The sequence below is a fragment of the Aethalodelphis obliquidens genome, unplaced genomic scaffold (assembly GCF_003676395.1).
Source record: "Aethalodelphis obliquidens isolate GAN/ISIS:26980383/991018 unplaced genomic scaffold, ASM367639v1 scaffold84, whole genome shotgun sequence".
Lineage (NCBI taxonomy): Eukaryota > Metazoa > Chordata > Mammalia > Artiodactyla > Delphinidae > Aethalodelphis > Aethalodelphis obliquidens.
The window spans coordinates 1,017,138-1,042,035 of record NW_020838028.1 but is presented as its reverse complement, the minus strand read 5'-3'; the positions used below and the strand labels follow the sequence as shown (position 1 = coordinate 1,042,035).

Sequence of the window (24,898 nt, the reverse complement as noted above, 5' to 3'; positions counted from 1 at the left end):
GGCCCGGCGGGGTCTGAGCGCCGCGGCGGGGAGTGCGGGCGTGCGGGGCGCCCGCCCGAGCCCCGCGCCCGCCCCGCGCCCGCGCCCGCCCGCTCGCTCGCGAGTCAGCTCTGCCGCCGCTGCCGCTCTAGCACAGGCGGAGACACAGAGACACACAGACTCTGAGAGCAGTTTTCGTGCAACTCAAAATTAGCGCGGGCAGGTTTAACATCGATAATCGGCTGCGAAATGATCCCGGCAGCCGGGGGCACAGCCTCGGCCCCTTCGCTCTCGGTTTATACAGCTAACAAAAGAAACCAGGACCTGTCTCCAAATAGCCATCTTAGGCTTCAAGGCTAGGCAGAAGCTGTAGGCCTCAAAGAAGGGCCTATGGAGATGGATAGATCTGGGAGAGGGATCGGAATCGGCCCCGGCCCCGACCCCCCCAGAACCTGCGGACGTCGCTCTCCGGAACAGTATTGATCCTTTTGAACTTTTTTTTTTTTTTTTTAGTGTAAACGGACCGCGTTGAGATTTAAAAGGGGGCGACAGAGGGACTTGCGATTGGTTATTGTCCGGGCTTCAAAAACAAAACAAACCCACCAACCACCCCCGCCCCCCCAAACAAAACAAGTGCTCTTAAATACTGGGCTCTCTGGTGAAAACACGGTGATTCAAGCAGCCCTTGCTTAGTTACTCTTACGGATCGAGCCGAATCACCCACTGATGCCTGAGGTATCTGCAGATCTCTGTAGAATGGGTATTTATTTCAGAGTTAGGTTAGAGTTTTCTTGAATTGTGCACGTTCAGACAAGTGTGGCTGTGTTTTTAACAGGTTTCTGAGAAGAATCAGTGGGGAGAAATTGTTGAAGAGTTCAACTTTCCCAGAAGTTGTTCTAACGCTGCCTTTGCTTTAAAACAGTATTACTTGCGGTGAGTAGTAGTGACTCTTCCAACAGTGTTTGGGAATAAGGGACTTACGGGGAGATTTGTTTCAGCAAAAAGAAAAAAAAATCCCCAAACAAGAAACAAACCTTGCACACCAGTCTAAACTTCTGTTAATTTCAGTCTGAGAAACATTATCCGTAAAGTGAGATTATAATAAGGTGAAAGTTTTCCTCACCTATTTTAGGATTGTTTACATTTTTCATACAGAATCATTACAGGTGACACCCCACCCCCATCTTGGTAAACATTCTTTGGTGACATTGTTATTGATTGTCTGATATCCACAGAGGGGCAGAAGGGTGATGCTTAGTAAGAGTTAAGATAGTTAATGAAACTTTGTATCCCTTGGGAAATTTTTTTCTTTGTTTTGGAAACTCCTTTGCCTTTTAAAATTCTGACTTTAAGATTTTTTAAAAAAATGAAACCTCTGTGTGGAACCGTGTCACTGAGTAGTTTTTCAGTAGAATATTTCTGCATAGCATAGCATGTTGGTGCCTTAAGTGACCAGGATTGTTTTTAAAATATATATATATATATATATAAATATATATATAAATATTTTTTTTTGAATTTTTTGAATGACTTAAAAAGCTTTAATAGGATTGTTATCTATTTAGGAAAATTAGGGATACTACAAAATAGAATACTTTGATTTGGATTTTCTTTCATTCTTCCCCTTCTATTTTGACTATTTATTTGACAAAGTAAATTTCTTATTTAGTTGGCATGTGATACAGTTTAGATATATATTTTGTGATTCAGCCTTAATTTTTTCTCAGTTTTTCTCCTAGGAATATTTTTATATTGTAATTTCTTATGAGGTCATCTTTTATTTTTAATATTTATTTTACTTACCCATAAAGGCTCTTTGGTTGGTGTTTGTTATTTAAAACTAAAATAATGCTCTTCATATTTATTGCTTTTTAATAATGATGTTATAGGATGGCCTTTTAGGTAATGTGGCTTCTACATAATTTGAGTGGCATTTATCATTGCTCCAAATGCAATATCCAGATGTACATATTCTGTGTTATGTTCAGCATTCTGGAATAGGAAATGCAGTAATTGCACAGGTGTACTTTCTGTTGGCTATCTTAGATTGACTTCAGGCTTGAAGCTGAAGAGTTTGCAGAACTTTGTGAGTAGTTACTGAGTTACACAGAAGTCTAGAAAATAATAAATATGGTTAGTTGTTATCTCTTGTGAGAGTGTGATGGCATGTGTCAGAGTGCATTTTAAAATAAAAGACTGAAACAAAACACAAAGTAAAACAAAATTAACCTTCAAAATTGTTGATTTAGTAATGTGGTGAGAAGTAGAAAATTTTTTATTTATGGTGATACTTATTTGCTCATTTTCATTTATAATATTGAGGGGAATACTGTTAATACATGTCCTGGTTTTCTGGTAATCAATTTGAACCATTTGGATTTTAGACCGTTTAAAATACATGTTAAGTTATGCCTGATATTTATTGGATGATTGATTGATTGATTTTAATATCCAGAAGGTACTGTATGATATATATGTTTCATGGGATGTGTGTTTTTCTGAAGAGTTTACATTCATACTAACAGAGCTTTAGCATAATCAAATGGCTAGACTCCCAGTTTATTATAAGTTACATAAATATTGTTTTTCCAGTTGTGATTTCTATCTTGGGATCTATCATCCATTGATGATACTGTTTTTAACTATGTAGTTTCAGGATTGTTCACAACTCTATATTGTTCTCGGGTCAGTTTGAGTTTTATGCTCTTATTAGAAGCTACATTTTGAACTATGTCCTTAGCTAAACTTGTTTTTCCTCCATATGTCACTCTCCAGGTTTGTTTTTGTAGGGTTGTAGCTAGGCTACTAGGAAAAAAGTTGAAGTATTTGTTTTGGAAAATAAAACCATGTGAAGATTTGCATGGCTTGTAAAGAAATACAAAAGAAATATGCTGGTCAAAAATTGGGTACTACCAACCTTGGAAGATTTTTTTCCATAGTGGTGTAATATTGCACAGTAAGAGGACATGTATTATGATGGGTTTTACATCTTCCTTTGAAAAATCTTAACTGGCAGACAGGATGCCAAACTTTCACAGTAATTCTGTTACTTAACCATGAGTGCCTCTTCATAGTAACCAACAGTAATCAAGTGACTTTGTAAGTTCCTTCTTTGATATGTCAAATTGAGTATCATGGTTTCTGCTGAGTAGATAATGCAGTGTGTTTTATAAATCACAGGTGGACTAATTTTTTTTTTAAAATGAACTGCTGTTTCATTTGACTTACTGTAAGACTGTCATTACATGTGTTCTTGTTTAGAAGTTTAAAATTTGCTGACATTCCTCTGTAGTTAGATAGGTAGCTGTTAGCCTGGTATTTTATGATATATTTTCATGATATTGCAGACATTTAAATAAAGAAGAGCAAACTAATATGCTGGCCATTGTAACAGACATAGACATCAAATACAGAGACTTGAGTTTAGTGGTCTGCCAAAAGTTAGTTTGATTGTGTCAGACATACTCTTATTCAGTTGTAGATTGTCTACAAAAATTTCTCAAAGTCTAAAATTGAAAATGCAATTGATTATTTGTTTTAACATTGACAGTTAATTTTTTAAAATAAAAGTGCCTACTGATAATGTGTAAAAGTACTATATTTAAAGCTTGCATATTACTCATCTATTATGTCTATGTATTTTGTTTTCAGTTAGTTCCATTCTTGGCATGTACATCACAATATATTCCACAGATGTTCATTATTAGAATACCTTTATAAGTATAAAAGGATAAGTTAATAATTTCCCACATTTTGTAGATGAAGAAGTTAAAGTGGAAAAGTATCTAAATGGCTTTAGGGGCATTTGTTAATTGGAAAAAAAGTTGTATTCTTGATATGTGTTCAGTAATATTTAATCAGTCTATTATGAATTCACTTTGTTAGTCAAAGTGATTTTAAGAAATTAAAATATAATTGGAAATTACTTATGGTTAAATTTATGCCTGAGTGTGTTTATACCCAGTGTGTTCCATATTTACTCAGTTAATTTTATATTTTCATTTTGTTTTGGTACTAAGATTGGGGACAATTTACTCCTCTTACTTTTTGTTAAGAATTTGAAGCCTTGGTATGAAGATTTAGGTAAATATTTCAAATACTTAGTTGAAGAATTTTGTTTTAGCTTACTGATGCCAATAGTACAGCTATAGTCAAGGTTAAGTTGATGTTTCCATTATAAAACTTGATTTTTGAAAAAGAGGTGAAATACCTTGGACTTAAAATTTGTTGTACAACACTGTATGTTACTGATTTTCTTATAAAATGATTTTTTTACATGTACCTACCTTTGGAATAGTCAGAAACTTAATTGTAGAATTGTACCCGCTATAGTGAATTTTCAGTTTCATTGTGAATTTATTTATTTTTTTCCCCCCTTGGTGGATGAAGCCCTGCCTTAAGTTATACCAATTAAAGTTTATATTTATCAGGTAAATAGAATGAATACACTTGTGTGCTGGGTGGTTAGTGTCTACCATGTAGGTCACTTTTTTTAAGAGAAAGCCTTTTATGAATCACTTGAGGTTAAATGAAAGAATGCTTTAAAATTGTAATAAATAAGTAAATAAAGTAATACATTGAGTTTGTGTATCAACAGAATTGATAAATGGAGATTGCTCTCCTTATTTAAGGAAGGAAAATAAAAGTAATATGAAGACTGGAAGAAAAATTGTATCTAAATAAATTATTCGTATATGCATTTTAAAATTAATTTTGTAAACTGTAACCTTTCATTTTGAACAAACCTGATTTTGATATTCTGTTACAGTTTAGAGGGTGTGCAAACTTGTTGAAAGGAGGAGTGGAAAGTAGAAAAAGTTGAAAGACTTATGAGACCTCAGCTAGGTTAGTGTTGTGTCTTAGAAACCATGTTTTAAATAGCTTAAATTTGCCCTCAAGTAGAAATAAATCTAACTCTTTCCAGGGTGGATAGTTTTCACTGAGGACGCAAACTAAGAACTTAACTGTAACTCCCAGAAGTGTTTATATGCTTTTTTGCATTTAAATTTTCTGCCTTAGCTGTCAACTAAAATTGTCTGCGTCTAAAGAGGAGCACTCTTATAATCCTACCTCTTCTCTGTTGTTGATTTAGTATTTTCAGTTGGTTGTGTGTAAAATCCACTATGACTGATAGAGAAGTATATCACGTCTGTGAATATTTTATAATCTGAAATGAAATGATATTGGAAGTTGGAAAAGGAAGGAAAAACAAACATTTTAATTCACTGGAATTTAGGTGCATTAGTCAGTGAGTAAGTACTCAATACTGCATGTTTTTAGGTGAAGTATTTAGAGTTTTTTTCATTATTATTTGGGGGAAGGCTGCTTATTGGGCATTTTCCAGAGTTGTACAGTCCCTCCTCAAGTTTGCTAGTAAATGTAGGGTTTGTTTGAATTAGGAAGTAGAGGACACATGGGGGTGGATCTCTTTCTACTGCTTTCATCTGGCACCACCATCGTCACCACACTCCTGGGTATTCAGGATCAGTTAGAGTGGAGATTCCCAATTTGTGCTGTATGAAGCATTTGTTTTCCTGAAATGTCAATATGTTTCCCTGAAAAAAGGCTAAATGAATTTGAGTAATAACAATAAATTTGTGTTACTTCATTGAAGGACTTCGTAGAGACTGTATTTTGTTAGTGTGAGTTGTGGATCTCAAGACAATTTGGAGAAACACTGTTTATTACCTCCCTCCCTCCACCTATGGTAAATGATGGTTCCCAAACACTACCGTACATCGCAGGGGAATGTTGGCGGAACATCTACTAAGTTCTGTGGAGCACAGTTTGGGAAACCCTGAGCTAGAAGAAATGAGGGTAAAGGAAGAAAAATTTTAAATATGGAAAATGAGAGGTAACTGTGTATATTTATATAGATATATATACAGATTTAAATGATTTTTATGGTGCTATTATTTGCTTATCTTTATCAATTGCTGTGCAGAATTATATTGGTAATACTTAAATAGTTGTTCGAATAGGGGACATTAAAATTATCTTGTGTTCATTGCCAGGAAGAGAAAGGTAGCCAAATCATTGGTCACATTGTTTTGCAGAATAGTAATTACTGTTGTTGAAATATGATAGTCATGCTAAAATCTGTATTTGTTTCAGTTCTACCATTTTAAAAACATAGGTCATAATCATGAATTTTGATTTTAGGGAAAGCTGTTTAGAAGTAGATCTTGGTATAAGGACCAAACTTACTGGAGATAAAAATGGAGATGTTAGAATTAAAGATTGTCATCAAATATTTTATGGTTTGAAATTATAAGCATAATTGTTATGAAAAGCAAAAGTATTGGCTTTTGAATTTAAAATAAATGTAAATAATATGGTTAGTTCAGTTATCCATAGTAGAGCTCAGGAAATAGGCAGGTTGATTCTTTTTATTCAGAAGTACACAAAAATGTATATATGGTGATTGATACTAGTATTGGTTACCTATCATAAAGGTTATTAATGGATTCACTTAGGATATAAAACTTTTGGGGGACCTGGAATAAAGAGATGGTTTACAGCAAATTGTCACTCTCAGTAGCGTTCAGATTTTCTATGAATTTTATTGCACTTTCCAGGAATTGTGTTATTAAAATAGAGTCTAACATACAATTTTTTGTTTCAAACATTAAAAAATATCACTTGTGCTTGGATACTTTTTGAGTATTCATTATGCTGTGAATTCAAAGTTAATTCTTTTCTACAAGATATATACCCTGTGACTAAGTATATTGCAGTGATCTATGGCTGGAACTGGAATCTCTTGGTGATATGTAGGAATAGATACTGCATTATGAATTATTGTCCCCAAATGATAGATTCATATTTCCATTAATATCTAAGTTAGTGTTTGCAGGTCCACCCCATCTTACTGCAAGAGAATTTTATGGTGAGGCTGAATCTCTTGTTTTGGCTCTTTTATCCCATTAGTCTCTTAACAGCTCCCATTTCCTATCATGCCACTGATTTATTGAAGTGGTGGGGTCAGTTGTCCTTTAGAATGCCCTAAATTCTAGATTTGGTTGACTGCTTCCTTCTAGTGTCAGTTAACTTGTTCCTCTATCCCCTGTATCTATTTCCTAAAATCTATTAGATTTAAAGATTGAAAAAATTCAAGTTTAGTATTTTAGGTGTACTTTAATAGGTAGTGCTGTGCTTTTCATCAGATTATGAGGCATATAATGTTTAGTTGTTCTGTTTTAGTGGTGCTAAGATTGATCAGTGGTTTTATGACTTAATGGTCTAAAACTGTATTTTTTTAAAGTGTGCCCCAGGTGATTCTTAAGTACACTGAAGTTTGAGAACAGCTGATCTAAGTGTTGGAATTAAACCAGTTGAGTTGCTGAGATAACTGGTTTAACTTGGCATGAACATGTTGGCCAGGGCTGCATCCAGAGCAAAACCTCTAGGTGACATCTGGTCTAGGGGCACCTGCTCAAGCTGCACCTGTCATCTCTAAGCAGAGCGTGGACACACCCTACTTTGTTTCTGGGCTCTAGAGAAGATAACAAGGGCTCCTCTTAAGGGGGAAAAAAAGGGGTAAATGAACTACCAATTTGAGCTTATCATAACTATTTGCATAGTAATTTGGATTTTAAAAAATCAATTAAAAATAAAATTTCTTAATATCTAGGTTTTGTTTTTAAATAAAACTTTATAATATTTTCCAAATGGAATGCCATTTATTTTATTGAATTTACTGACCACTTTTTCTCTTTGTGAGGATTTTGTTGGTCTATCTCAGTACTGCTTAGGGGAGTTCATTTATAAATATAAATATATTTATATATAAATATAAATATATTCAATATAAATATACATGTTCATTTATAAATGAACATGTATAAATTCCTTTAAAAATAACAATACTAACAATAGCTTGTTTTGTTTAATGCACTTTATCTTCATGTTTCAAACTTTTCATATGTAAGATTTTATTTTTATCATTTCAGATTTCAGAAGTAATTGATGTTATTTAATCTCAGAAAAAATAACACTTAGAAAAGAATTTCTTTACACCACTCAGACTCTTTTCTTCTGGAGCATAGGGGCTACTAAAAAAAACCAAAAAAGGCTGTAGGTTATTATCCAGCTTTCAATCTTAAGTGTCAGCCATAATTGCCACTTGGTAAGGTTTATTTTATATATTTTCAAGCCACACTTTCTCCCCTTTACCTTTCCATTCTTTTCCCTGGTGATAGACCTGCTTTACATTTCACAAAGCTTTGTTTTATACATAACCCTCCATTATCCACAGTTGTTAAATATCTTCAGGTATATTCCATGCCCTAGTATGTTTATCTTTTGCTTCTTTCAGTAAATGAGTTTTTTCATTACTGTGTAATGGGACCAAGCCAAAGCATTGCTTTTTATGAAGTAGGATTTGAATAAAGTTGTACAAGAATGTATTATTTTAATATACATCTTAATGGGATACATGGCAAGTATCTTTAATTCTTTCTTTCTGAGTTCTTAACTATTGTACTTGGTAAATTGTTCAGTGGTCAGCTGCTCTGTGCACAGAGATGATGTTTATTATATAATTATAATATACACATCTTTCATGGTGACGTGTTTTCAAATGAAATTTGTTTTTGCTCCTCTCCTAGCCCACTGGTTATTTTAAATAAATAAAAGGTTAATATAAACATATATGAGGTCAGTAGGAACATTCTTCCATTAAAACAAGACAAAGCAGAGACCATAGTTAGGGGTCCTAACCTGTTGTAGTTTAGAGGTGGGGTTGAATTTAAATGTGTCAGTAATAATGCCCAAGTTGATCACACTTTCCATAATGGTTCATAGGTTAAGTGAATTTTCAATGTACTTGAGCACAGATCAGACCATTTAGTACTTCATAAACAGTATTTAGTACCTAAGCAGGCTGTACCTCCAAGTGCACTCACAAGTAATAGGTCAAGAGTGCTTAAGTGGTTTGGTATAATCTTTTTAGTTTACACCATTAAAAAGTCAAACTTCTGAATTTTTGAGTAGTTTTTGCCAGGTAGCCCCACATTGCGATGTATTAATTTAGTAGTAAAAAATCTGGTTGAGAGAGAAATGATAAACCTATCATTTTTTTTCCTTCCTATGTTTTCTTTCTTCAGAATTGTTAAATCTTTTTTTTAAAATTTTATTGATTGATTGATTGATTTTTGGCTGCGTTTAGGTCTTCATTGCTTTGCGTGGGTTTTCTCTATTTGCGGTGAGCAGAGGCTATTCCTCATTGCGGTGTGCGGGCTTCTCATTGTTGTGGCTTCTCTTGTTGCGGAGCACAGGCTCTAGGCACGCGGGCTTCAGTAGTTGCGGCTCGTGGGCTCAGTAGTTGTGGCTCGCAGGCTCTAGAGCACAGGCTCAGTAGTTGTGGCGCACGGGCTTAGTTGCTCCGAGGCATGTGGGATCTTCCTGGGCCAGGGCTCGAACCCGTGTCCCCTGCATTGGCAGGTGGATTCTTAACCACTGCGTCACCAGGGAAGTCCAGAATTGTTAAATCCTTTTTTCGCTTTCTGTATGTGAAGTCTTGTTTACACTTCATTTATATTGACCAGTTGTTATTTTACCACATTTGTTTTGTGTTTTCCTTTTTATATGTGATGGTGTGTATATATATATATATATATACACATTATTATAATTATTATTACTATTGTTTAATCATTTGCTGTCATTACAGTTATAATGCCCTTTCCTCCTAAATGTAAGTGTATATTACTTAAGAATAAAAACATTCTCTTATGTAACAATAGTAAAATAATTAAATTCAGAAAACTTAACATGAATATAATCATATTATCTGTATTATATACAGATCTTATTCAAATTTTACCAGTTGCCCCAAAGATGTCTTATAGCTGTCATACCCAACCATCCCTAATCTGTGATCTTGTATCACATTTAGTTATCTGTAGTTCTTCAGTCTTTTGTGATACTACCATTTTTGAAGAGTATGGGTCAACTGTGCTATAAAATTTGGATTTTTCTGAGGTTTTTTTTCAGGATTAGATTTAGGTTAAGTATTTTTGGCAGGAGGTATGTGATGTCACTTTGTCCCATTATTGCTGACATTAACTTTGGTTAAGGTGGTGTCCTCCTGGTTTCTCCATTGTAAAGTTTCCATTTTCTGTTTTGTAATTAGCAAGTGACCCGTGGAGACATACTTTGAGACTGTAAATATCTTGCTCACCATCAAACTTTTACCCAGTGGTTTTAATATCCATTGATGATTCTTGCCTCATTCAGTTATTATGATGGCTGTATGATGTTTATTTTCTAATTTTATCATTTCTTCTACATCTTATTAGTTGGCAATCTACGATATGGAAAATATTTTTATTTTTTATTAGATTTTTATATTATACAATGGATTAAAATCTATTGCAGTTATGCATTTTGCTGCTTCAGTTTGGCCAGGAGGAGCCCTTTCAAGCTGCCTTCTGTGTATTTTTATCAAGTTACTATTATTTTTGAGCTCTTTCTTGCCTTCTGACAAAATAAGATCTTCTAGAGTCAACTTGTGTTTTGCCTTCCCTGATGTAGCATCAGCTATTTCTTCAAGAAGTCCTGGTTCCTTTTAGTGTGGAATGGTATATAGAAACCAAATCTGGGTGGTAGAGGTACCCATTGTTATTGGGTTATCTTTTCTTCTGGGCCCTTTCAGAGGACAGAGCTAGGAAGTTTACTTATTTTAAATATGAATATACACACCTTGAAAATCATAAGGCTATACTGATATCTCTAATTACAACCCACACACGTTTTCTCTTGCCTTCTTCCATTCCATGTATCTCCCTTTAACTGCATTGAGAATCCTAATTCCTAACACCAGTGTATTTACTTATCTTGTTAGTTTTGTAACACATAGAGAATAGTTTCAGAATTGTTATACCCATACCACTACAAATAACAAGCCCGCCAAGTAGAGTTACAAATTTGTTTGCATTTCTTTTTGTGTTCAGACTGACTTTATATCTGTAAATAATTGTGTTAAAAAAGGTTCACAGTGACTGGATTCTATTTTTCTGGGTATTGTTATTCACTTAAAACAGTGAAGTTCACATTTTCTCCATTTGTATTCAATTTTGTGTTTTCCCCTTTATTTATTCCTTTAATTTTATTTATGAATATATAAAACCCTTAGGATTCTAAAATCAAAATTTAAGCAAAGATATGCTTGGAGTTTACCCTCTACCCTCTTTTCTTCCCTGTCACTTCTGCCCCATTCCTACCCATGCTCTTTTGGTAACCAATAGTTGCTGGTTATCCTTCCTGTTTTTTTGTTTTTCTTTTGTTTTGTAAAAATAAGGAGATATATACATGCATTTTTAGTTCCCCATCTTAACATTAAGAATGCACACTATTTTTTTATTTTGCTTTCTTTCATTTAATATATTGGGTTGGCCAAAATGAAATTTAATATATTGGTTTGTGCGGGTTTTTATATGATGTTACGGAAAAACCCAAAGGAACTTTTTGGCCAGCCCAATATCTTGCCTATCACTCTAAGTAAGTTCATAAAATTCCTTTTTTTTTAACAGCTGCATAGTATTCCATTGTGTGGATATATCCTACTTTATTCATCCAGTCTCCTACATAATGACTTAGGCTTTTCCCAGTATTTTACAATAACAAATAATGTCACATGAATAATCTGCAAATCTAGTAGCCTTATGCAAACCAATTTTCAAATTTTTGGAGATGTATCTTCAGAGTAAATCACTAAAGTGGGGATTGATGCAATAATCAAATAATAAAGGCATATGTATTTGATTAAATTCTGCCCAATTCCCACCAGATTCTCTCCAAGTAGGAGAGAACTATTTTGCATTCCCATCAGCAGTATATGAAGGTACCTGTTTCCCGTAGCCTTACCATGTGTTTGTCAAGCTTTTGAAGTTTTATCGATCTGGTAGGTTAAGAAATGGTATGTCACTATATTGTAATTATTGTGGCTTTATATAGCATGTTTTAATATTTGGTAGTGCCATTCCCATCTCATAGTTCTTTTTTTACAAGGTTTTCTTGGGTATTTGTTTATGGTTTTTTTCCATATGAACTTTAGCATTAATTTGTTGTAGTTTCAGAAAAAAGCTTTTTCTTTCTTTTTTTTTTTTGAGTGGGGATTGCATTAAATTAAAAACAATTACCTTAGGAGAATGGACATGATGATACTGAGTTTACCTCACCAAGAAAAATGAGTCTTCTATTCAATCTTTTTGTGTCATTCAAGAGTCTAAAGTTTTCCTTTTACAGGTTTTTTTTTTTTTAATTAATTAATTAATTAATTTATTTTTGTCTGTGTTGGGTCTTCGTTTCTGTGTGAGGGCTTTCTCTAGTTGTGGCAAGCGGGGGCCACTCTTCATCGTGGTGCGCGGGCCTCTCACTGTCGCAGCCTCACTTGCTGCGGAGCACAGGCTCCAGACGCGCAGGCTCAGTAGTTGTGGCTCACGGGCCCAGTTGCTCCGTGGCATGTGGGATCTTCCCAGACCAGGGCTCGAACCCATGTCCCCTGCATTGGCAGGCAGACTCTCAACCACTGCGCCACCAGGGAAGCCCATTTTACAGGTTTTTGACATTTCTTAAATTTATTCTTAAGTATATTATCAATTTTCTTGCTATTGTAAATTTGGTTTTCTCTTCCATTATATCTTCTAATTATCATTTATATGAAAGTTACTGATTTTTTATATTGTAATCTGGCACCTTAATTGTTTTGCCACTTGTATTAGTTTTATCATTGATTAAAAATTTTTTTAGACATACTAGTATGTCATCTGCAAATGGGGATAACTTTACTTCTTTTCTAAATTTTACACCTTTAATCATTTTCTTTTGTCTGATTGTATTGGCCACTCTGAAATAGTTAGGGAGACTAGGGCATCTTTTCCTTGCCTTGATGCTGACCTTAGTTGGATGTTTCTATCATTTCCTCATTGAGTAGGACACTGCCTGCTGTGTGCTCTTGATGCAGTCTTAGCTCTGTATGTTCTATTAACATAGTATTTCTATATCTGTTTATGGAATGAATAATACTGTTAGACTTAAAAGTCAGATTTAGTGATATCCTTCATATGTTTATCTACTAGTGTTTGACTTTAATTTTTTAAAATCTGTGATTATTATCAGTGTTCAAGAGGAACTAATACTGATTATTAAAAATTTTAAATCTTATTTTGCCACTTATGGTTGAATGTGAATATTTCTCATCTTCTAGGAATTTAATATATAAATAAAAATCAGCTAAAATGCTATATGATAACTTTGGAGGAAAATTACCTTTGTCTATCTGTCCATTAAGAGCTCTTTACTATTTCATTCTTTGCTGGCCATTGCATCACTGGTTATACAAAAACAAGGCAATAATTTTGTTTTTGTTTTTAATTCATTGCTTGATTTTTATGTTATTAAGACTAGGATAAACTACGATTTGATAGTTGTTTGATTTTTATCTTCTCAAGGTGAGAAGTAATTGTCTTTATTTAAAAGTCGTCTTTATAGGTTATCTACCCTGTGGAGATGAAAAGCAAATTCATGCTTTAGTTACAACCAGAAATATTAAATGTTTGGGTCTATCCATTCAAATCCATTATCACTAAATCAAATGTGTTATGTTTTTACATTGTATATTTGATCCTCAGAATTAGATATAATTTGGCTATTAAAGTCTTGCTAATTCTGAGAGTTGCTTAGAACATTCCTCCTTCTTTATCCCCCTGTTTATAAACTCTGGGGGTTAGTTTAAGTGGATGCGTGTGTACGTGTGCACACATGCAGCACTATTTATTAGCTTTAAGCAAATTGCTTGGTAATTTCTTGGTCAGTTTTTGGTCATACCAGATCTTATAGATATTTACCTTACACATTTAAGTCTTACACGTTTCAGGAGCTAAGCTGTGGTAGACATTAAATATTATATGCAAATTTGATGTTTTATAGAGACCTAGTAATATAGCTTATGGAGCCTGAAAATTTAGATTCCTAAAGATAGGAGCAGGAAGTATGTACTTAGCAACAGTTGGATATGACTACTGAACCTATCAATTCATAGCATCATCATTCTTAACTAGAAGGGCTCTTAAGAAGGTGGTCTAGCCCCAGGCTTTTTGGTAGGCTAGAAATAAGGATATTTTTTCTGGTGGACCTGCATAAGGATAATTGACTTGTCTTAGGTCACTATTACTGAATGATAGGAGGGGGAATGTAGAAGCCAATTCAGAGCTGCCTTTATTACTCTAGCTACTCTGTTGTGATTTAAAAGGAATAAATGTGGAAAATTGTTGAGATTTCTTTGCTACTACAAAACATGACCTTTACTTTTACTTTAAGATGACTTTACTGACTTATACCATCTCTGAGGCGTAGGTATTAAATTGTTGGCCAGTAGCAGTGATAAATAAGCGCATGATTTATCATTTGTATCCAACAGTCATATCTCTTTCCCTTTCCTGTCCAGAGGATTATGTTTATAAGAGAGGTGAGTATTATTGGAGAACCCACAGCAAAATATAACAATCACTGGGAAAAGTCACTTTTTCTTCAGATATTCCTTATTTTTAAATGTTTTTCTTGGAAAAAGTTAAATTTGCATATTTGATAATGCTGGCCCCTATTTTTTTTTTTAAATAACAGGAATACTAATTTAAAGTTTTCAGTCTGATAACATTATTTTTTAGATGGAGACCTCTACTGGAAGTATGAAGCAATAGATGGATTCTATTATACATTGTAAAATATCTAGACAAAGGAATGGTAGGGAGATTTATTTTTAAAATAGTGTAAAGTAACCTAGACATCTTTAAAAGAATCTTTCTATGATACTTTAGATAATAATGTACTTTTGGTTTATGACATCATCTTAAGTTTTTAAAAAGCAGAATTTTGTTTTTTCTTAGCTGTTTATGAAATTTGCCATGTGCCAAGCACTGTACCAAATGATTATAATAACTCATTTCTTCTTCATACCTCCAATCACATAGGTACTGTTACTATTATCCTGATGTTAAAGAAGAGAAAACAGGACAAAGGAGTTTAAGAGTCTTGTCCAAGGTCACACAGTTAGTAATTTTAGGAGCTAGTATTCAAACCTGGGCTATCTGGCTCTAAAAAAGGCACACTGTATTGTTTTCCTCGAACTCCACGTGGTTTCATCTTTATTAAAAAAAGTGTGTGGGAAAAAAAAAAAAAGTGTGTGAAGAGAAGCACCTGAAGGGAATATTAGCAAAATATGAAAATGGTTGGGGTAGTTGTGGGATTGTGGCTTTTTATTTAAAAATCTTTTAATAAATCTTTTTACAGAAGACTTGTTTGCTGCAGTACAGTTTATATAGTATAGCTCATTTTTACAAATATGCATCTCACTGGATTTTTACAGCTTTACAAAATAGGTATCATCCTATCTTATAGATGAGGAAAAAAGCCTTTAAGTATCATTGCTGATAAGTAATGGGGTCAGAATTAGAGTTTAGTTTTGTGAATTATAATTTGCTGCTCTTATTTTATCACCAGAGTCTTGGGGGCCAAGTACTTAAAAAAAAAATTTATTTTTATTTACCTCTTAAAGCTCCTCATTCAACACTGATACATTGTAGTTGTACTGAATCAGATCCCCTGCTATGGGGAGGTTCTTATGAACTCTGGTGGGTATGGTGGGCCTCTCAGCTAATGGGGAATCTAATATGGGGAATTCTGAATGAACTGAAAAATTCTAAACAGAATTAGTAGTATAGTATCCCATTGATGTGGCCCTAAGCTTAACCTTTTCTTGTGCGGTTCTATGAAACAAGCACCGAGAGTCAGTTCTAGTAGAATGTATATTAGCATTGTGATAAATGTGGCATTTTGAGCAATTTTATGTAGCACTTAAAAATTTTTTTTAGGTGAAATAGACACCCATCTCTTTTTATAAGCTAAAACAGAAGAGAATCTTGTGTAAGGTAAGAGTTGATCCAGAGTAATACTGGTTTTGTTCAGACTAGCATGTGAAGATCCAAGGATTTTGCAAACAACTATTGTTTTTGAAGAACTGGATACTGGAAATGATGTGATAACTCAGTGGAGGCACTTTGGGCGTCAGGAATGTTCATTATCATCATCATAATAGCTAACATATATTGAACATTCACTGTTTTCCAGGCATTTTGCTCAACCTGCATTATTCTAATCCTCAAAACCATCCTGCAAGATTGATATCAACATCATCATTTTATAGATAAGGAAACTAAGATTTAGAGAAGTTAAGTTAACTTGCACAAGGTCACACAACTACAAAGTTGTGGAGCTGGAATTTGATCCAGGTCTTCTGGCCACCAGAGACCAAATGTGTAACCATATGCAGACTACTGCCCTTTATTCATTCAGTGAATAATGGCTGATCATTTATCATTTTTCAGACACTATTCTATGCACTGGACATACATTAGTAATGAAAACAGAAAAAACTTTCCCTGTTGGAGCTAGGGAAAGGAGACATAGTAAAGAAATAAGTAAAACCAGGTATATTAGAAAACAAATAAGTAAAACCAGGTATATTAGATAATAATAAGTGCAAGAAAAAAAAAGCAGATAAAGGAGATAGTTTTTGGATGGGGAGAGTGTTACATCTTTAGATAGAGTGGACTGGAAAGTCTAAGAGGATGGCATTTGAATAAAGACCCAAGGAAGATGAAGGAGCAAACCAGGTGGATATCTGGGATAAGAGTCTACAAACAGCAGTGGGGCATGCTTGGTGTGTTCAAGAAACAGCAAGGTTCATAGCTTTTGAGGTGGTGTGAGTAGCCATATTTTGGATATTTGAAGTTCCAAATCTAAAACTTTTCAGGCTTTAATTAGCAGATACCTACTCAGACATTTACTGGGAACCTATCAGCTGTCAAGTTTCATACTTTTCCAATTATAAACTTTATTTTCCTTAATTATCATAGTATAGTAACACACGCTCATTATGTAAAATGTAGAAAATAGAAGGGGAAAATAGTATTATTAATATAATTTTTTCTTAGTTTTCTCTTAGTCTTTTGTCATAAGGATTGAACCTAAAAATCTATCTACAGTAAACTGACTCTCTTTTCTTAGTAAAATGTTAACTCCATTAGAGCAGGAGCCATGCTCTTTATTTCTCTATCTTGGGTACCTAACACAGTGTCTGCTTTATAAGTAAGTGCTCAGTACTGCTTCTTTTGTTTGAATTAACTGTGCTAATCAGTTGGGTACCATATCCTTGCACATTTTTTGAGGAGATACTATGGTTTTTTTTTTCATTTGTTTTGAGGTTTGGTGAATGGACAGTCAGTAAGTGTTGGTAGACTTAATGTACTCTGAACTCCAGCCATACTTTTCTATTTATAGTTCTCTAAACATGCCAAGTTTTTCTCCTTTCTTTGCTTTTGTATGTGCTGTTTTCTCTGCCTGGAACTCCTTTCCCTACTTCTGTGCCTGACATACTCCTACCCATCTTTGAAATTTAACATAAATGTCACCTTCTCTAAAAAGCCTTTTCTTATCTTTTCAAACGGCTTGAAGTGATCCTTCTTTATGGTCCCACTTTCCCGCCATTTATACCTCTATTATAAACACTGCTGTAATGACTTTTTCATGTCTGTCTTTAGAGCACTGTGAGCCCAAGGATTAGGGACTTAGTTTTATGTATCTTTGTGGCCCCCATCATCATAATACAATGCTTATTAGTGCGTAAGAGTTACTGTGTGGCTAATGGAATCAATGAATGAGTGCTGGAAAGGGTCATCGGAAGTCAGAAAAGAAGGAAATTAGTTTGGTTTGAGGGTAGAGAGGAGCTTATTTTAGAGGCCTCGAGCTTTGCATAAAAAGGCTAGTTGGATTCAGGTGGAAAAAAAAAGGGGGACAGGAAGATGGAGGACTTTTTAGATATGAGGAAAGTGGGAAATGAAGGTATACACAAATGTGTATTAGTTTTGTAAATGAACCTTGCTGAATCACAGGGTTTGTGCATGTGATTGATGGAAGGTAAGATGGAGACCAAAGATTGGTACCAGATCATAGAAGATTTTCAAATCAGGATAAGGTGTTTGACCTTTATTATTCTATGTATAGTGAGGATGTGAGATTTCTGTCGTTGGTTGTTATTGTTTTAGCAGAACAAATTCTTGATGAAAATGATGTTTGGGGAACATTAATCTTACATTGGTGTAGATGTGAGTTAGGGGAAAGTAGTGGCAGGAATGGCAAACACACCTGCCTAATTTGATCAGAAAATGGGATATTATTTTTATCGAGTATTCAGACAAAATATTATCTGAATTGTTTTTTTCATTTTTAAAATTGAAGTATAATTGATATTAACTGTATATTAGTTTTGGGTGTACAATGTAAATGATTCAATATTTGTATGTACTGTAAAATGATCACCACAATAAGTCCAGTTAACATCTGTCACCATACATCGTTGGTTTTTAAATTTTCTTTATTTTTTTATTGAAGTATAGTTGATTTACAATGTTGTGTTAGTTTCAGGTGTACAACAAAGTGATTCAGTTATATCTATCTCTCCATCTATCTGTCCTTTTTCGGACTCTTTTCCATTATAGGTTATTACAAGATATTGAATATAGTTCCCTGTGCTATGCAGTATGTCCTTGTTGTTTATCTGTTTTATATATAGTAGGGTATATCTGTTAATCCCAAACTCCTAATTTATCTCTCTCATGTATAGTTGACTTTTTTTCCCTTCTGATTAGAACTTCCAAGATCTACTCTCCTAGCTTCTTTCAAATATGAAATACAGTATTATTAACTATAGTAACTATGCTGTACATTACATCCCTATGACTTACCCATTTTATAACTGGAAATTTGTACCTTTGACCCCCCTTCACCTATTCCCCACCACACCCCCACCCCGAGGCAACCACCAATCTTTTGTCTGTATCAATGAGCTTGGGTTTTGTTTTTTCTTTTTTGTTTGATTCCACATATAAGTGAGATCATATGGTATTTATCTTTTTCTGTCTGACTTATTTCACTTAGCATAATGCCCTGGAGGTCTATCCATGTTGTCATACGTGGCAAGATTTTATTCTTTTTTATGGCTGAATAATATTCCGTTTTTTATATATATATATATATATATATGTATGTATATATATAAAAAATGGAATGTATATAAAGGAATATATATATAAAATGGATATGGATATATATATATATAATGGGTATATAATGGGTATATATATCACATTTCTTTTATCCATTCATTCATCCATTGATGGACATTTAGGTTGTTTCTGTGTCTTGGCTACTGTAAATAATACTGCAGTGAACATGAGGGTGCATATGTCTTTTTGAATTAGTGTTTTCGTTTTCCTCAGAAAATTCTTACTTTACCTAAAAAGTAACAGACAGGAAAGTCATATTCAGAAGTGTTTCAGAATCTTGTAAGTAATATCTTTAAGGTTATTGTAATAAATACCAGTTTTTATCAGACTGTCAATTTACAGAAGAGCAGGTTAATAGAGAATTCCAGTTGTTTTCAAATTTGATAAACCAGGGCTTCCCTGGTGGCGCAGTGGTTGAGAGTCTGCCTGCCGATGCAGGGGACACGGGTCCGTGCCCCGGTCCAGGAAGATCCCACATGCTGCAGAGTGGCTGGGCCTGTGAGCCATGGCCGCTGAGCCTGTGCGTCCGGAGCCTGTGCTCTGCAACGGGAGAGGCCACAACAGTGAGAGGCCCGCGTACTGCAAAAAAAAAAAAAAAAAAAAAATTTGATAAACCAATTTTTGCTGCACTTTATTTTTTTAAAAATTTTTATTGGTTTATAGTTGCTTTACAATGTTGTTTTAGTTTCTACTGTACAGCAGAGTGAATCAGCCATATGTATACATGTATTCCCTATTTTTTGGATTTCTTTCCCATTTAGATCACCTCAGAGCACTGAGTAGAGTTCCCTGTGCTGTACAGCAGGTTCTCATTAGTCATCTGTTTTATACATAGTATCAATAGTGTATATATGTCAATCCCAATCTCCCAGTTCATCCCACCCACTCCCCCCTTTTCCCCCTCGGTATCCATACATTTCTTCTCTGTTTTCTACGTCTTTGTCTCTATTTCTGCTTTGTAAATAAAATTGTGTATACCAATTTTTTCAGATTCCACATATATGCGTTAATATACGATATTTGTTCTTCTCTTTCTGACTTACTTCACTCTGTATGACAGTCTTTAGGTCTATCCATGTCTCTACAAATGACCCAATTTCATTCCTTTTTATGGCTGAGTAATATTTCATTGTATAATGTACCACATTTTCTTCATCCATTCCTCTGTTGATGGACATTTAGGTTGTTTCCATGTCCTGGCTATTGTAAATAGTGCTGCAGTAAACATTGGGGTGCATGTGCCTTTTTGAATTATGGTTTTCTCTGGGTATATGCCTAGTAGTGGGATTGCTGGGTCATATGGTAGTTCTATTTTTAGTATTTTAAGAACACTCCATACTGTTCTCCATAGTGGCTGTATCAGTTTACATTCCCACCAACGGTGCAACGGTGTTCCCTCTTCTCCACACCCTCTCCAGCATTTATTGTTTGTAGATTTTGTGATGATTGCCATTCTGACCGGTGTGAAGTGATATCTCATTGTAGTTTTGATTTGCATTTCTCTAATAATTAGTGATGTTGAGCATCTTTTCATGTGTTTGTTGGCCACCTGTATGTCTTCTATGGAGAAATGTTTATTTAGGTCTTCAGCCCATTTTTTGATTGGGTTGTTTGTTTTTTTGATATTGAGCTGCATGAGCTGTTTGTATATTTTGGAAATTAATCGTCTGTCAGTTGCTTTGTTTGCAAATATTTTCTCCCATTCTGAGGGTTGACTTTTCGTCTTATGGTTTCCTTTGCTGTGCAAAAGCTTTTAAGTTTCAGTAGGTCCCATCTGTTTATTTTTGTCTTTATTCTCATTACTCTAGGAGGTGGGTCTAAAAGATCTTGCAATTTATGTTAAAGAGTGTTCTGCCTATATTTTCCTCTACGAGTTTTATGGCGTCTTGCCTTACATTTAGGTCTTTAATCCATTTTGAGTTTATTTTTGTGTATGGTGTTAGGGAGTATTCTAATTTCATTCTTTTCCATGTAGCTGTCCAGTTTTCCCAGCACCACTTATTGACGAGGCTGTCTTTGCTCCATTGTAAATTCTGGCCTCCTCTGTCATAGATTAGGTTACCATTGGTGCATGGGTGTAATCTCTGGGCTTTCTATGCTGTTCCATTCTGTTTTGTGCCAGTACCATACTGTCTTGATTACTGTAGCTTTGTAGTATAGTCTGAAGTCAGGGAGCCTGATCCCTCCAGCTCCATTTTTCTTTCTCAAGATTGCTTTGGCTATTTGGGGTCTTTTGTGTTTCCATACAAATTATGAAATTTTTTGTTTTAGTTCTGTGAAAAATGCCATTGGTAATTTGATAAGGGATTGCATTGAAACTGTAGATTGCTTTGGGTAGTATTGTCATTTTCACAATATTGAGTTTTCCAATCTAAGAACATGGTATATCTCTCCATCTGTTTGTGTTGTCTTTGATTTCTTTCATCAGTATCTTACAGTTTTCTGCATACAGGTCTTTTTCCTCCTTAGGTAGGTTTATTCTTAGCTATTTTATTCTTTTTTTTTTTGCAAGGGTAAATGGGATTGTTTCCTTAATTTCTCCTTCTGATCTTTTGTTGTTAGTATATAGGAATGCTATATAGGAATAGTATATAGGAATTTTGTATCCTGTGACTTTACTAAATTCATTAATTAGCTCTAGCAGTTTTCTGGTGGCCTCTTTAGGATTTTCTATGTGTAGTATCTCTACACTTTTTTTTTTTTGAGTGTAGGTCCACCATCATTAGTTTACAGTCATGTGGAATTTTGGATTTTACGTAGATTATTAATTCAGTTTATATTCTGTCTCTATGCTGGAAGGAACTTTTTACAACTTCATTTCTAAGTTCACTTTTTTCTTTTTTCGGTTTATTAGCTCCAGTAACTTAGCAATCTTTATTCCTTTCTGTTTTTCCAAAATCATGTGAAATAGGGTCTAGTGTGGATAAGTATATACACTTACGATGAAAACAAGCTGAACTGAAGACAGCTGTACATCCATTTAGAGTTCTTTATTAGAGTCTGTTTTCTAATATTGGGTATTCCTGGGCACACATTTGTGTGACTAGTATGTGTGGATTATTTTGGAAGGAGTGTTTGGGAGTAAGGAAAATGGTCTAGTGGAATATGCTTAGGGTCATATCTTAATAAAAATCTCCTGAAAGGGCTTTGCTGTTACTTGAAATCTTATTTTGACACTAAACTGATTTGATTTGGTTTGGACATTTCTATATTTTCTCCATTTGTGAGTGATTCTTAAATAGTGATCACAAAAGTTAGGGCTAGTAAAAATTGCCTCTACCCTAACTCATGTTAATGTGTGAAGAAATATGTAACTGAGCAACATTCTGACTACAAATAGAGGACAGGCATTCCCAAATAATAATAATCCAGCATTTTGAATGGCATTAATTTTTTCCTAAACTTCCTTACCTGTAACATCCAAGGCATGGGTTTACCTTTGCCTGTAAGAGCAGAGGAGGTTATAACATTGGTAAAATATGGAACTCTGTCTCTGATATTCAGAGAAAATTCAGGAATATTCCCTTTGCTGCCTAACAGGGAGGTTTCAGCCTTCCAAACTGCAGCCCGAATTAAGTAGAAAAGCTCAGCCCATTCCTTTCCCTGTGTCATTATTACAAGGAAAAGGAGTTGAAACTCCTAAAGAAATATCTAGTCCTCTTTCATTGCAGAGTTTGGGATGATTGGCTAAGGACTGGTTTCCTTCACAAAGATCCCTAAGTCAGCATTTTCACATTGTTAATTAGGTAGGCTGTGCAGAAAAGTGTTCTTTCTTAAATACAATTTGAAGACTTTGTTAAAGTTTTTAGTGTTAAAAGCTGAAGGTTATGAACCCAGATAGGTGAATTAGCAAATATTTAGTATGGAGTGTTGGTAGGATTAGGCTTTATTTAATATTAATACTTCATTGCAAATTCTTCCTACTGTTGTCATCTGAATGCAGTTTGAGAAAGCATTTCAATTAGACCTCTAACTTGTGGATTTTTTTATATTCTTGAACTTGAATAGCCAATGTGGTTCCTTAACCGTTAGTAAGGGCATTCAATGAGAAACGTATTTACTCTGCAATAGTTTTTCTAATATAGTCACTGTATTTCCATTGACAAAGTGATCTCTTTAAGAAACACAAGTTTTGTTTTTCTGGAGTCTAAATAGGCAGAAAGCTTACACTGTCTTTTGACATAATACATAGTCCTTTCTTGAGAAAAACATAGAATATAAATAATTGGATATATATTAGGAAATTATTAATATGGAAAACAACCATTGAGGACATTTCATTAAATCAGGGTAGGTTTAGTCCAGCTTCTTAGATTTTCTGATAGTCTACAAGAATGTTCTGTGTAAGTTCACAAAGAATATAATTTGTTTGTTGTAATGCCATATGTTATCAGTCTTTCAAGGTAGCATTTTTCAAATCTTTGCCCTTTTTTTATTGCTTCATAATTTTTCAAAGGCAAGTTAAGAAGCTCCAGTTAGAATTGTCGATCTATTGCTTCTGCACCAAATTTTTCAGTTGTTACTTATGTACATTGAGGTTGTACATACACATTCACAACTCATTTTATCTTTTTAACAGTATATAATATTCATATTTGTCTCTTATTGTTCCTACTCCCACCCCCTTGATTTTTAGTTCTTTTGATATTAACAGTGGCTTTCTTTTGGTTCATACTTTTCATGTACTTTTTTCATGTCCCTTTATTTTTCATTTTTCTTGAATCTTGGTTTTACATTTAATCTAAGAATACATCTTCTGGGCTTCCCCTGGTGGCGCAGTGGTTGAGAGTCTGCCTGCTGATGCAGGGGACACGGGTTGGTGCCCCAGTCCGGGAAGATCCCACATGCTGCAGAGCGGCTGGGCCCGTCAGCCATGGCTGCTGAGCTTGCGCATCCGGAGCCTGTGCTCCACAATGGGAGAGGCCACAACAGTGAGAGGCCCGCGAACCGCAAAAAAAAAAAAAAAAAAAAGGATACATCTTCTGAGTTTAACCCATTTATATTTAATGTGATTATTGTTAGCTCTCCCATTTTATACTGTATGTTTTCAGTGTCTAAATTTAATCTGTATGTTCTCTCTCACCTGACCAATAAATTCCAGGAACCTTCGCATACTCTCCTGCCACCCCTGTTTTGTTGTAATAAGGGTGATGTGATGTTTTAATAATGGATTCTTATGGATATACATTTTTTAAGAAGATAAATCTTCTAAGATTTTTCCTTAATTGCCATATTTTATTTTATTTTTTCTGGATTCATTTTTCTTCTTGCTAGATTACATTCTTCAAAAGTTCTTTGAAAGAAGGTCTTTTTGTGGTCAACTTTGAGATACTGTATGCCTAGAATATCTTCATTTATCACTCATATTTAAGTGATATTTACCTTCATATAAAAATGAGTATGGCTTTTTTTCCCCTCAGTATTTTGAGGATAAGATTTCATTGTTCTTTTGTTGTTCTGGTGTTGCTTTTGAGAACATTTGATCGTTGATCTTGTTCTTTTTTTTTTTTTTTTTTTTTTGCGGTATGTGGGCCTCGCACTGTTGTGGCCTCTCCCATTGCAGAGCACAGGCTCCGGACGCGCAGGCTCAGCGGCCATGGCTCACGGGCCCAGCCGCTCTGCGGCATGTGGGATCTTCCCGGACCGGGGCACGAACCCGTGTCCCCTGCATCAGCAGGCAGACTCTCAACCACTGCGCCACCAGGGAAGCCCGATCTTGTTCTTTTGTGTGTGATCTCTTCTCACCTTCCTTGTCAGAAGCTTTATTTTTCTCCAGTTTTATTGAGATGTAATAG

The 24,898-nt window shown here is 34.7% G+C and overlaps 1 protein-coding gene across 3 annotated transcripts in view; it reads left to right on the top strand.

Moving 5' to 3' along the window:
* The first annotated feature begins 212 nt into the window (after window positions 1–212).
* Window positions 213–24,898, top strand: part of ARID2 (AT-rich interaction domain 2) — a 170,524-nt gene continuing 145,838 nt past the window's right edge. For 2 of the 3 annotated variants that reach the window (XM_027093544.1, XM_027093543.1), the window contains exons 1-2: window positions 231–714; window positions 815–912. In XM_027093544.1, coding sequence (XP_026949345.1) covers window positions 706–714; window positions 815–912 — 107 coding nt within the window. In that variant the 5' untranslated portion in view covers window positions 231–705. Of the gene's footprint in view, window positions 715–814; window positions 913–24,898 lie in introns of all 3 variants that reach the window. The other variant, XR_003430079.1, reaches the window with a different exon arrangement.